The 14,629-nt window shown below is 35.3% G+C and overlaps 1 protein-coding gene across 1 annotated transcript in view; it reads left to right on the forward strand.

Moving 5' to 3' along the window:
- Window positions 1–14,629, forward strand: part of rasa2 (RAS p21 protein activator 2) — a 31,183-nt gene that overhangs the window by 2,177 nt on the left and 14,377 nt on the right. Inside the window, exons 2-6 of the mRNA XM_028045533.1 lie at window positions 505–628; window positions 5,170–5,273; window positions 5,361–5,455; window positions 9,724–9,800; window positions 13,610–13,693. Coding sequence (XP_027901334.1) covers window positions 505–628; window positions 5,170–5,273; window positions 5,361–5,455; window positions 9,724–9,800; window positions 13,610–13,693 — 484 coding nt within the window. The remainder of the gene's footprint in view (window positions 1–504; window positions 629–5,169; window positions 5,274–5,360; window positions 5,456–9,723; window positions 9,801–13,609; window positions 13,694–14,629) is intronic.

Consider the following 14,629-nt stretch of genomic DNA (forward strand, 5'->3'; position numbering starts at 1 on the left):
CCCTAGGCATTTAATCTGTGTCTGTCTGCAAAGTTATGGAAGTGGTGCGTGTTACAAAGGTGTTTGTCATTTGTGAATCAGCGCTGTTCTGTCGCCATTGGTTATGCTGAGGAAGTCAATGTTTCGTGTTTTTAACCACATATGAGCGTCGAGTCTACTTCAGCTACATCCGCTCTGCAGTTTGCCCCAACATTTGTCAGGGGCTCCTGGCCCCGAATGAACATGAGGATGTCTAACATCAAAGTAGCGTTTTTAAAGTGGTTGTGAAGAGAGGGATCCAGATAAAAATCAGCCACCTCTTTTTTTTTCAGTGTCAGAACATGTTCTTTGTACCTTTTATTTAGAAAAGACTAGAATCAAATCTTTATTTTGCCTTGCTTCAGGATCACCACTAATCCACTACAATAAAAAAAATCTTGTTGAAAGTTCTCAGATGGTCTCAGACATGTTGTTTATGTTTCCCGTTGCTTGTATAATAAAGGTTCTCTCCCGTTTGTTTCGCAGGTGAAGCCAAGAACCTAGGTCCAGTTTCAGGTCCAAATCGACTAAAGGATCTCTGTACATTTTGCACCATAAGCCTGGACCAGGAGGAAGTGTTTCGCACCAAGGTGTTTGACAAAAGCATCACGTAAGCAAAATTACAGAAATTTCTTGCGTTTATGTTGAACTACAAATGCAGACCTTGTCTTATTGTCATTATGTCCAAAATGAAAAAGGGGGGCATGGGCTGGTATAAAGTTGTGATGACAATCAGAAATTAAAATAAAACTTATTTATAGGATTTAAACAAAAATGTAAAACCTGATGTATTTACTTTAATTTTAAAACAAAAAGCTAACAATTATTCCTACTAATCATGTTGAACGCTGGGACAGGTTGGCATTTTTTGCAAAGAGAGCCACACTGAACTGCTAAGATTGCCTTAAAAGAGCAATCTTAGCTCGTTGCTCACAAAAAGGCCATCATAGTATTGTGCCTTTTTGTTTATCATTCAGGTCTTTCTAATAACATGTTTTTTAATCGTCTATATTTGCAGAAAAAAAATGAAATTGACAATTACATTCATGTTTTTCATGTAACATTTATTATTTGGATTTGGATAAACCTAAATAACCATATAGAATACTTCCATAATAAACTTTAGTTTATTTTTATGTGCTCACAATATTGAATCTTTTTGTTTATCATTCAGGTCTTTCTAATAACATAAGTCTAACGAGCTGATTTTAGCAGCTTAATTAGTTCAGCTGCCTGCTCTGGGAGCCAGCCTGCATTTAGCTGCTTAACAGATACGCCGCTTATAGTTTGCAGTCTGTAGCTTTAAAATGTTGTTGACTTACTTTTCTTTAGTTTCCTCTCCATGACTGTGTAGCTTTTGATGACCTGAAAATCTTTCTTGTTAAAGAAATAGTGTAGTAGCCTCCTCTCAGTGAGTAGCAACATTTAGAGGAGGTGGGATTTTACAATCCATACACCTGAAAAAAATCTTCTCTTGCGTTGGCATTTTGTATTTCATCTCAATTAAAGATGTTAAGTTGTAGAAACAAAACATTTGAGCAGTTTTTACATTTAAACTTATTAAAATCTCTGTACTTTGATCCCTCTAACTGGCTCAGGCCTAGAAAACATACGCACAAAAAATATATTAGCCTTTGCTGACTTTAATAAATGCTAATTATTTATCATGTATTGGGTAATTGCAGTAATTGGGAGTTGTGCAGGCGTGTTCTTTGTATGTATTTTTATTGTGATGATTTGCACACAATTTATGCTTTCTTGAGGTTTTTTCACTTTATTCATATGTTTTATGATCTTGTTCCTTCTATTTGCTAATAACTGCTGAAAGTACAGAATCATAACACACTAATTAAAACTCTCCCAAATTTAAATTAAAAAGTTATGAGCCACAGTAAGTAAGTGTGGCTTATTTTGAAACATAAAAATATTTTGCAATATGTGAGACAAACCCACTGTGGGGTAATTGAAAGTGAAACACCAACACATTGCTCTTTACAGCTCATTTATCTGAAGTGATGCTGGCTAAAAAATCCAAACATCTACTTGTTTGTACTGAGGCAAAAGATCTGAGTCCAGGGTGTTTGTGTCATTTTCTCCTGAAGAGTAATTCTCTGAAATGAGTTGTGAATCATTTGTATGGTTGAGACTGCTTGGTGTAAACACTTGTTAGTTAAGGTGTCATATATATACCTTAAAAAAAGAGGGGATGATTGTGTGTGTGTGTTTTTTCACACCATTGAATCAGTTTTGTTTTTGATAGTATAAGGATTTTGGTAAACCGTCAATTTATTAAAATTAACTTTAATAACTCCTAATGTTTACATTTGATCCCTGTATCCATTGGTGCTATAATATCAGGCTAAGTAAAAATACATATCAAAAAAGCAAAAGCATAAAAGATTCCTATAAATCTTAAGAATATTTGTTGTACCGACCTTATTTTTTTTTTTAAATAAACATACACGGGCTCCTAATCAAGTTCAGAAAATCCAAAAGGTCTTGAAAGAATTGTTTTTGTTTCTTTTAAATCAGGCGTTCTTTTTTTTCTTAGCTCGTTTGTATGTTTGAGAAGTAGTTTTATTTAGTTAGACTGACATAATCTTATCCAATAGTGACATATTCACAAGACGTTCAGTGCAAAGTGTGGAAAACTGTGATGAGGTGTGAATTAAGACTTCCTTAATTCACACATCATCTCATTAAGGTTTCCTTAATTCATCATGCATCACTGTGTCAACATTAGCCCATCTTTCATGGTATTTCACAACACTCCTTTCTCCACGCATTGTTTTTCAATTTTCTATTGGTCCTGTTTTGGTACCGTTCAGAATGATTTTACCGTCTCTGAGGAAGTGCGTCCTCCCACGCTCTTCTCTGTCCTTCTCTCTGTGACACACTCTTCTACCCTAGCTACTGTTAAGCAGAATTAGATAATCAACCATGTTTTGGCCTTATCTTCTTGAATTTTGCTCGACTCATTTCAGTTTTATGTGCTCCTTGTGTCTGATCCAAAGGTTATCTGGAAGCTTGAAAATGAGCTAATCCTGAGGATAAAGCAGGCATGTTTAAACAGCCATCAACGGAGGCCTGTAGGTAGAGTTTTTACACCGTTTAGAGACCAGGATGACAACAGAGGAAAATGTAGTTTAGTGGGTGTATTTTTGAGTGTGTGCAGAGCGGGAAGGGGGTGGGTCACAGGTGCATATTTCTGTGTGATATTTGAGGAGGATGCGTGGGTGTACGCTGGATGTGCTGGCCAAGCCCGCTGTGGAAGTGTCAGGCAAGATATTTCTCTCTGTGCAACATGTTTAAATTGTGAAGGAAAATTATGAAGAGCACCAATGAGGTATATTCTGCTTTACCCGTCCTTTTTTTTTTTTTTACCTGAGTGCATTTCTCTTTATAAAAAGGAAATTTGAAGTAAGTTTAGGTATCCATAAATACTAGTCTGTAGGATATTTAATTTCATTTTTGGACAAAACTGTTATTTAATTGCAGTCATTTTATTTTTTTGGACATCTTTTGCCAGTCAGTTCTGAACAAAGCAGAGATTATCTTTACCTGCCTGCTACAAGAAAAAAAAAAGGATTTTGTGTTTTATTAATGTTTTTTTTTTTCTTTCTCACCTTCCAGCATTTTTCTTTGTATTAAATTGCATTTATTAGTTCATTCTTTTAACTTCAAATGAAGTAAAGTTGTTTTTACTTCATTTGATAAAAGAGCAACTATAACGGCGCAATGAGCATCTTTAGTATAAAATATTCTACATTAAAACACAGGATCAAAGTGCTGCATAAACATTAAAAATATACCGTCTGTCATTTATGTCTGTGAAATTATGAATTTTAAATGTTAGTTTTAGTTTATTTTAGTTTTTACACCAGAACACCACTAAAATAACTTGAGATACCAAAATACTTTTAAAAACACACACAACCCAGCCATGCAGCAAACTGCTAAAGTAAACTACTAAAATAACTAAACTAAAATAAACTAACCTCTAAAATGGTAAGAAGACAAAGATGGATGAAGACAGAAGTTTTAAGAATTGCAAGAAGTTGATACAAAAACTTTCTTTTTTTTGTTGAAAGTCTTTTTTATTATTATTTTAGGTTCTGTGATTTAAACAGGTTTGCAGTTGGATAAGTCATAACTAATACGTAAATAAATAAAATGATTAGCTTTAAAGAAAAAAAACCTAATCCAGCACTTGATAAAGAACACCTCTCACGACCTTTTAAAGATATGTTAATGTTTTGATCTTAATCTGGTGAATGTCTATGAACTAATTCTGTAAATATTCTGAATAATGTTCAAGTACTGAAATCAAACGAATAGACTTCATGTTTCCTACATGAAGAAATGCATAAAAAAAAAAGGTTTTTTCTTTGTATTTTTCTATAATTTCCTTCCTAATAAGCTTGTTTTAATCTTGTTAATTGTTCTATGTTTAAGTGGAGTGCTTTTACACAGATTATTAGGAATTATATTTTTAATGCAAAATATTTATGCACCATTAACCTCAAGGTGGAGAAAAGGTGTTAAAAGGTTTTCTAGTCACGTTCAAACCCATGATATGAAGAGCATTTCCTACATCCCTGATGAGTCATAAGGGCACCCTGTGATGTCCACCGTCTGCTCACACTTTTCAGTTTTCCACATTAACAAACGCCATGTTCATGACTGTGATGCAACATTTCTGTGACATTGAATTGTGACAGAAAATGTAATCTCAGAAATGGCATCACTGGGTAATTATTTGTTAATTTCTTTTCTCCCTTTGTGATACCAGTCATTGTGTAATTGCTGAAACATAACAGATCTATTACAAAATGCATTTTCAGTGTAGGATTACATTAAATCACTGACATGCATCATCTACTAAAACTTTTTCTCAGTGGTTTTAGCATACTTTGTTTCATTCATTGACGGGTCAATGTGTTTTGTCCTCTTTTAGCATCGAGTGCTCAGACCCGTACTGGACGGAAAAATGTCTGTTTAGAAAGTAGCCGTAGCCTGTCTGTAATAGAGGCCTAAACCTTTAAGGTTATAATGAGGTCATCGTGTTGTTTGTTCCGTCAACAAGTTGTTTTTTTTTTTTCTTTCATTTAACTATGAAAATATAATGATTCTTTCGTCATTTGTTTACAGCCCTTTTTATGGAGAAGATTTCTTCTTTGAGATCCCGCGGCCATTTCAGTTTTTATCCTTTTATGTTTATGCCAAGGGCGTTTTCCAAAGGGACCTACCTGTTGGTAAGTCAAATTCATGAACCAGAGACGTAACTGGGCTGTCTCGAGTAGATCTGTTGTGGTTTCACATTGTGCTGTTTTATTTTCCAGGCAAAGTGTCAATCCGGAAGGATGATCTATGTAGATATAGCGGAAAGGACGATTGGTTTAACCTCCAGCCTGTAGATCCAAACACAGAAGTTCAGGTATTTTTATTTTTCTTTGTAGATATTCTAATGTATGTTACTCACCAAAGTTTAGTTTTAACAAATTATGTTGAGATTTTTTTTTTAGCAGTTTTCTGTTTTTGTTTTTTTTAAACATTGAAGTGAAATTTGAGCTGACGATATACACCTTTTAAAAATATACTAAAAGGTAATGCAACAACAATTCAATACTGCTAAAAAGGCCCATAATATTTGTGCTTTCTGGAAAAATCCAGTCTAAAATTTGTTGGATGTTTATTTCCCACTTATTATTTTTGTTTGCTCTGATCTGTTATTCAAATTTAATTGCAAGGATAATCTGAGCATCTTTCAGACATCCAAAATCAAAATGGACCCTTTGATACCTTTTGGTTTTCAATGGCAACTTTACTCAGGACTGTAGTGGGTAAAAATTTTAAATTCTGTCAAGTAAGATTTTTTGGTCTTGGTTAGGTTAGGTTAAACTTTATTAATCCCATAGGGAAATTGAGGTTATCTGTTGCTCACACATTAATTCCCATCCACACAGCATTAAAATCGTACAGCTGGAGATATCCATAAAAGGTACAAGAATATAATAAATAAATACATTACCACTAAAAAGAGGTCTAGTAAAAGTGATTACCATAAATATGTTAAAATACTAGTTACCCCGTCTCCCTCCCTTTCCCCTCCCACAGATAGCAGCATGGTTGCACTGTTCTGCCTTTCATTTCCTGTCTTTTTTGGTCTCCTCTAGCTGCAGGTAATGCTAAGTAAGATATTATTTAGCTGTATAAAGTCTTCTATGGCTGTGGGGTTTTTTTTTGTTTTTGTATACATCTTCAGGATGTTCCGGTTTGTCTGTTTAGCTTCAAAGATGAATTGGATTAGCAGCAATATAGTTAAAGACCTGTTTTTACTTGGCATATCAACAAAAATATTAATAACAAGGATTGTTACTTTAGTATTTTGCTTACAGAATAAACAAAGGAGATGTACTTAGACAGCTTTATTCAAACCTTCACACCCACAACCTTAGATTAGTCTCAGTGGGTACATTTTTGTTTGTGCTGCAGATTGCCATTGACACTTGGTGCGTTTGTTCATTTCACCAAATAAAGTAATGTTATGTAATAAGTCATCAAGTCAGCCAAGTACCGCTTTAATATGACTGTGAACAAAGTAAAGTAAATACAATTATGAGTAAATAAAAAAATATATATCATTTATACAATGTCAGAAACAATACCTGTTGAAAATGTTTAATCCTTTCTTACCAAAGGGTTCTTTCATTTCACTGTACATATGCACAGTGACAAACAATAAGTTCAAATTCAAAGTTAGTATTTTTGAAAACAATAATAAATTTGTACAGAATAATAACGGGGCAAATTTTTCGTATCCTAACATCCCTATTTACATTACTGTAAGCATCCACAGGAAGTAACAAAGATGTGACATTTAAAGCTGAAACACTGCGACAGTAAAAAAGCTGCAAAACATTTGGCGCCACCTGACAGAGTTCAAGAAGTTGGTCTGCAGCCCTGATATCTGTTCATAAGCTGTAGCCACAAACGGTGAAGTTTATGCAAATGCACTGTATCAATGAGGCAATGCTAATCATGAATTCTCTTTTTATGTTTATTACAATGAATGAAATTTCTGCAGATTCCAAACCTTTTGATTTTTGCTGCAATAATTGGCTCAAGGTGGCATAAAAGTGAGAGGAAAATGTTTGATGAATGTTCTGACAGATGAAGCTGTTTAAGTGAAAGGGAAGGAGACTGTTTTGTTTTATCGAGGTTGACAAAACCTCGATAAAACAAATGAAAAAATGTAAGTTTGATAAAAATGTAAATTTTTTTTCATGAAAAAATGTGTTTATCACACCGCCCACACAAGAAGCTTTAACTTTAACTTGTAGATGAGTAGTTTCATCTACTCCCTTACGTTTAATACAATCCTATTACGTTTGTTTTGCTGAAAGTTTTTGGCAATATAGCATATTGTGAGAAAACTGTAGCTATATAAAAAACCTTTCTTTTTCTTAAACTGGTTTTCCTGCACCCATTTCTTTTCTGGACAATAACAGCTAATATTATGACTCCATTGCAATGAAATCAAGAAAAACATCTGCAGAGGAAGCTGTGACAAAATACTCTTATCAAACGGAGGCAGTCAGTTTATCTTACCTATCTTATGTCTGTAAAAGTCTTATTTGAGACCAAATTAAGAGTATACTCAAGCCTATTCTGTTTTTTTGTGGGGGGTTTTTGCAACATTGAAAAGGTATGGAAGCATATGCTAGTTATTGGCAGCAATGTTAATATCAAATGCCGATATTGGCCCAAATTTACATATTGGTGCATCCCTAGTTTTGGTTTTACAGCGCAGCTTTGGATTAAGCAGATAAGTAGGACTGTAACTATACATCAAGCTCATGAGATGGGCTGATGGGAATTGTTATTTTCACTGGGAAGAAATTAAATTTTGGAAGTATTTGGGAGGAAATTGAGTCCCAAAATTTGTGTATATTTCCTAAAAGAATAAATGTTTTGCAAATCACATCACATTAGATTGCTCAAACCTGACAGAGATACGTCTTTTAGGTTTTGAGCTAGAGATGATGAATCCAGTCCAGAGTCATTAAAAAATGTGAAATAGCCTTTTGGTTTTAGAGCAGCTTTAACTAAAGTGTCATTATCAGCCAATGGTAAGGCAGTCAGGATTCTTTCACAGTGTTTATGAATCTTGTCTTTAATATCTTGTCTTCCTCTGGCAACATTTTTATTTTTGCCAAGTCCCCAGAATCTTGCTAGATGAACATAACATGCTAACACATCAGCAGAGCTCAATAAATACTTCCTTTCTTCAAAATAAGAGCCTTAAATATGAATGCAGGACAGGGATTCGGTCTTAAAGCAGCTCCCTTCTTACCCAGAATTCTTTGCAGGACTCCTTCAAATAAAATAAAGTTCAGAGCAGCTGGATGCCACTTGTGACAAAAAGTATTATAATGTTTTAATTTATTAATATTGTGTTTCAACTATTTTATTAAGTTATAAATTTATCAGTGTGAAAAATTTTTCTCCAGTTATCCCAATTTATTTCTTGATCTATACAGTCTTTCTCTCCAGTTTTGGGGATATATGGTTGGTTTCTTGCTTGAAATAATGCTCCGAAATTCCAGTGCACAGAACGATTTCTGCACAAATTATACAGCCGCTACAGTTGAACAGGTTTTGTGTCATCTTAAGAAATATTCATGTATCTCTAATGCAGAAAAATTTGCTCGTACACCAACAGATCTTATGCATTTTGCATTTACACTGGCCTCTTTGAAGCTCTTATTTGGGTTAAAAAAAAAATTTTTTTAAAAACGTACCCGGCAACCAGTACTTCTGGTAACCCATCTGTAGCACCTGAGCATCCGGTAACTTTGCTATGTGAAAATGCATGCTAACCAAACCCATAGTTTTGTGGTGTGTTGTTGGAAGTAAAAGTATGCCCTTAGTACTAATCCTCTGCTGTTTTTACTGTAGCTACTGTGTTGACTCTAGCTGCCATTAGCCCACGCCGGTCTATTCTGGGGATGTACTGCAATACTGATTCACTCACAAGTAGACACTTTCCACAGCAAAGTTACATCAGTGAGAAATGGAGGTGTTGATGCAATGCTGTTTTGGTTTCTAGCCAAACCAGAACAGCTTTGCATGTAGCCTGTAAACCTTCTGGTCAGAAAAAAAGAGAAAACTGTAATATTTTCATACAATAAAAATTTCATAATCATATTCAGTACTTGAAATGAAATAATTTAGCGACGCTTTCAGCTTATTTGACATTTTTGTAGAGCAGTTATCGTGGTTTAAAAGCCTATCTTGCATCTGAAAGAAGTACTTGCCTTGTCAGCCAAGTGCTGAATTGCAGAGACAAGAGTCCAAGTGTGTGGGTGTCTTGTTTAGCTCTTTCTATCTCTCTGACACTTCCGAAGGCGAGACCTGCAGCCTTCACCACATCCGACCCTGTAAAGATCTTTTTGAGTGATGGCACATCTATTATGGTTTTTGTTGCACATTTTACCCCAATTTCTCAAACATGAAAAACAATTTGCCACAGGGCAACACTGAGCAGTTTAACATAACGGGTGTAATTCAGTGCAAACGAAATGTACAGCATATGTGCGTATCTCTTGCTGTGACCTTGTTTTAATCGTGTTTCCATGTCAACCTAAGATTTTATGCATAAATATTAAGTTTGATTGAAAATAACTCGCATTTCTTCAACAGGGTAAAGTTCACCTGGAAATGCGACTGAATGAAGTGATCACAGATCACGGCTCCACTGGTCAACACTTACTTGTCAAGTGAGTCCCAACTTTTTCTCGATGCTACTAATGGTATTCAGATTAAAGGAAAAAACACAAAAAACGTTTGTCTCATGAGCTGTTAAATTTTGCAAGTTATTCAAGCCAAGGTTGAATTTTAAAATTTCCTTTAGCACTGAATGAATTTGTGCCATTAGCTGAGAATTGCAGCACAGCAGCAAATTTGTCTGCTCGCTTCGCATTAGTAAGTTTTACAAGAACTGATTTTTAGTCTAAAGCAAAACATGGAATGTATATTTTAAAAGGTTTCAAAAAAGACTGATGTAATAAAAAAAGTGCAAAATTTTGGAAACCACAGGAAATCCGATTTCTCGGGTGGTTTTTATTAATCAAGGTCTCAGAACCTAAGTAGGTTATCTGCACTTCAGTTTAAAATTCAGTGTTAAAAGAATCCATGAAACTCGCACTGCTTTGGCTTGCTCTAAGTAGTTTTCAAAAACTTTAATTTAAAGTGATCAGCACCACCACAGTAGGAAAAGATCAAAAGTTATTTGTATTGCATGGAGTTTCTCAGACTCAGACCTGTGTGTCTGCTTTTGCAAAATTTCAAACTAATAACGAAATGCTGCTGAAATGTAAGTAATTTGTATCATAAAAAGTCTTTACACCCTTGACCTTTTTATATATTGCCATTCCACAAGCTTCAGTGGCTTATTTTGGGATTTTATATAATTAACATTTAATACTGTAAGCTGTTAAGAAAATTATGCACAAGTTTTACCTATTTTTTTTCCCATTCATTTAAACATTTATTTCAAGCTGTATTTGTATTCGGACCCTCTGAGTCAATACTTGGTGGAACCACTTGTGACTGTATTTTCAGCTTGAAATTATTGGGGGTATGTCTTAAGATTTGCACATCTTGAGGCTGAAATAGTTGCCTATTCTTTGCAAAATAAGTCAAGTCTTGTCTTAGTCTTTTATTTAACTCTTGACTTTGACTGGACCATTCTAACATACAAATATGCTTTCATACGAGCCATTTCTTGTCCACTTAGGTAGATTTAATGCGTTTGAAGAAAGCATTCCCACAAAAAGAAGCTACCACCACCATGTATTGTTGTTGTGGATAGTGTGCTGTAGGTAATACGCCAGGTTAGTTTTCCATCACACATAGTATTTAGTATGTAGACCAACAAGTTAGGTTTTTCATCCCATTTCAGTGTACCTTATTCCATATGCCCCTTTTTTGTTTTCAGTATCCCTCCATCAGTGGCAATCCGCACACTGAAATTCTGACTTTCAGTGCTTTCTTCTATAAAGGCTAAATTTGTGAACTGCACTGCAGTTTTTCTGACCCTGATTTAAGCTTCTCTTAAGCGTTCTCACCGAGCTGTCTGCTGTTTCTTGGGTTTCATGATGCTGTGTGTTCAGCAATGTTCTCAACTAAAATGCACATCTCAGGCCTTCACAGATCAGATGGATTTATATTTAGATAAAAATCACAAGAACACCATTCACTAGTGGCGTGACGTTTGATAGAGTGGTTAAGGGGAGAAATACAAATGCACATTTTTCAGACTCTAAAAATTTTATGAACTATTTAATTTTTTCACTTTCATTGACATAAAATTCCAAAAGAATACACTGAAGTTTATGCTTTTAACATGGAGATGTTTCAAGTTTTCAAAGATCTGTTAGCAAAGATAAAACTTACTAGAAGGTACAAACTACAAATACAAAGACCTTTTCTCTGGTGCACTGCTATGGCTGCATGTAGTCAAATTATTTCAGTCAAGAAAACTATAACTTGCGCACTGTCTGTGCCACATGCAAATCGCAGTTGTCTGTTTTTATAGGTCAGAGGCTTGTGAGGAAAGCGCTTGTAAAAAAAAAAAAAAAGTTGACCTGATAAAAGTATATCATTTACCATGCTTGGTTCTTCGTGGCTTGTCACATATTTGATGTGTGTCAGCATGTGTGAGTTAGCACTACTTCCATTTTGCATCAGTTTGTCATCGCAGAGATCAGCTTATTTCTAGGCACGTAACATGATGGTAGGATAGCAAAAAGAGGAAAGAAAACGCCCCACTGATGGGTTAGGTCAAGCATGTCAAGAACTCATATAGATGTGCAGATGTCACGGATATTTGCTGTTTACGTATGTTGCACCCCCACTCCCTCATTCATACTTAAGAGTTCTGTAATGAGGAGGAAGTGATGGCATCTGAACAGGAAGTCTGTGCTTTTCACACTGCAACCACTGTGGCTTTTTTTTTTTTTTTTTCTAGCCGTCATTCACCATGTCACTCAGATTGTTTGCTTAAACTGTCACACAGCTCACTGTCATCTCTCACCATTGACGCATACGCTCTGAGAAAAGCGCGCTCCTGGTGTCCTACGTCCGCTTAATCAGACAAGATGCCGATGTAGAGATCTGAGCAGTTCAGGTGCACTCCTCCAGCCTTCCTGTTCCGCCGCAAGGTGATGGGTTACGACACGCAAGCGGGGCTGAAGGGAATATCGTCATGACACCCTGGAAGATCACAGACAAACATCCTGACATTCAGCTGCTTTACCCGTCCCTCTGGCCTCACTTAGGGATGGGCTGAATTCATTCTTACTCTCTGGTGGCCCCTGCTTAGCAGCCACATCCTGTTTAGGGTGCCGACAGTGTCTGTTTGTTGTCACCTGAAACACTTGTGAAAAAAAGCAATGGTCCCTGTGTGACTGCAGCCGAACATGAGGGCAAAGCACTCCTTGTAATTGAAGGCTGCGAAAAAAAACAAAACACGGGCATATTTAGGTTTACTGATGTTCGGATCTGTTTTGTACCACGTGTATTAATACTGTACACTGATGAGGTGTCCAAAATGCGTCAGCTTTAGGTGTGAATGACGAATATTTTGACGTAATGTGGTTACCTTTTTTTTTTTTTTTTGTCATTCATTAGTTCACTATACACATTTATGGTTATGCAGAATTTTAGTGTTTTATTCTTAAGTTAAGCCCAGTTTCTGTCAAAGTAAAAAGTAATTTAATTTTCAGAACAAACTTTATTGGCCAAGATTGTGTGCACAAATAAGGAGCAACTTCGGTCTCAAGTGCTCACTGTATTTTTGTTCAAACCTGAAATAATTGTTGATGTGTGAAACGCAAACACCAGTTGCCATTTAAATGTGTAGTTAACCTAAATAATTTTCATTCTCCTTGCAGATTTAGGCCAAACGTAGCCCTTGTGTTTTTACCAACATGTTTCTTTTGGCTGGAGGCAATATTAATATTTTAGCCAAAGTCCTGACTTGAATCTGTTGACGGAGCTAAAGATTATGGAGATGGCTTAGGGGCCTTCCAACCTCAAAGACTAGGAGTTCATTAAGATATTTTTTTAAATAATGCAATGTAATGACATGACATGTAATGTTGGGATTGCGATGACGCCAATAAAGGTTTTTGCTTAGATTTTTTTGAGAGAGTTATAATTTGGAATTTTAAGTCCTACTCCTTTTCACATAGTTTTATCTATTGAGAGATGCCATCTATTTTTTTTTATTACAAACATACTTTTCAGCTGAATCTAAGATTTAAACTGGTCTAAATCTGCCGGGCGTATAAACAATTTCAGCCTTAAGTGTATAATATTTATGTTGTATAGAATGTCAGTGCAGTTCTTTTTCTGTTAAAAATCAAGGTCTTCTGAAACATTAGTTTCAATAAACACATGTTTATTGAAACTAATGTTTCTAAACTAATGTTTCAATAAACATTGTACATGAAGCAGAGTGTCCTAAAGATGTTTTGCTCACAAATACATGTTTGTCTCTCCATTTGTTTTTAAACTGCTGCAGAATAATTGAGTGCAAAGAACTGCCTTTGATCAGTGGCCAGAACTGTGACCCATACGCCACCGTGTCTCTTGTTGGACCTGCCAGGTAACTCTGCTAATGCCACACACAGATAAGGCAACTAAACTGTTCCCACCACATTTAGACATTTCTTAAAGAAGCATCTTTTTTTAATTTAAGATGGGGTGGATATTATCTAATACAATGTAAAGCCTATGATTTATTAGCTTTGAACAAATCTACTTATTTTATGTTTTATTTTTTGTGTTTTTGCATAGTTTGCTGTGTAATAACAACCTTATATCTTGCAGTCTCTTAGCTGTAAATCATTCTTTTTGCTAAATAATTAGCTTGAACTCTTAAAAATTGGATATTGTTGTCCCAAATAAACATGGCTGCAAGATATGCATCAATTTAAAGACAGTGTTGTATATACCACAACACCTGACAAAGTTAGCTAGCTGTGCTTGACCTATGTCTCTGCTGTAAATACAGGTTGTCCTCACTGTTTTGGCAAATACTTTACTATTACGCTGTATAAGATCTGCAGAACTGATTTTTATTTTCCCCAGCAGTTGAGCTCCTTGTTTGAATATTATGGTTTTAACAGTTCACATAAAGTTACAGGGGTTGGTAGATACCTTGATTTTTGGAATCATGCAGCAAGAAGAAACCAATGCCTGATGGCGGATATTTTTTCTGCACTGATTTTAAACAGAAGAAAATCACAAATACAGTTACAGGAAAACTGAGAACATTGGTAAGGTTCTAATGACACAGTCTATGCAGCAAGTAAAGAATAGTTTAGTTTTATGTTTATCTAAATCACTATAAGGTTTAGCATTCTAACAACTAAAAATACAGACAGTATGAACATTGAGATTAATTAGATGATACCCAACTGTGCAAATATATGTTTTTATCATTGTGAGAATGCATGAACGTTAAATGAAATATCAAGCTAAATCTTGTGTCTAAGGGTAAGAGTAATGTATATTTGCAAAGGTGACTGTTTTGCGCAAG

Source organism: Xiphophorus couchianus, chromosome 18, assembly GCF_001444195.1.
Source record: "Xiphophorus couchianus chromosome 18, X_couchianus-1.0, whole genome shotgun sequence".
Classification (NCBI taxonomy): Eukaryota; Metazoa; Chordata; class Actinopteri; order Cyprinodontiformes; family Poeciliidae; genus Xiphophorus; species Xiphophorus couchianus.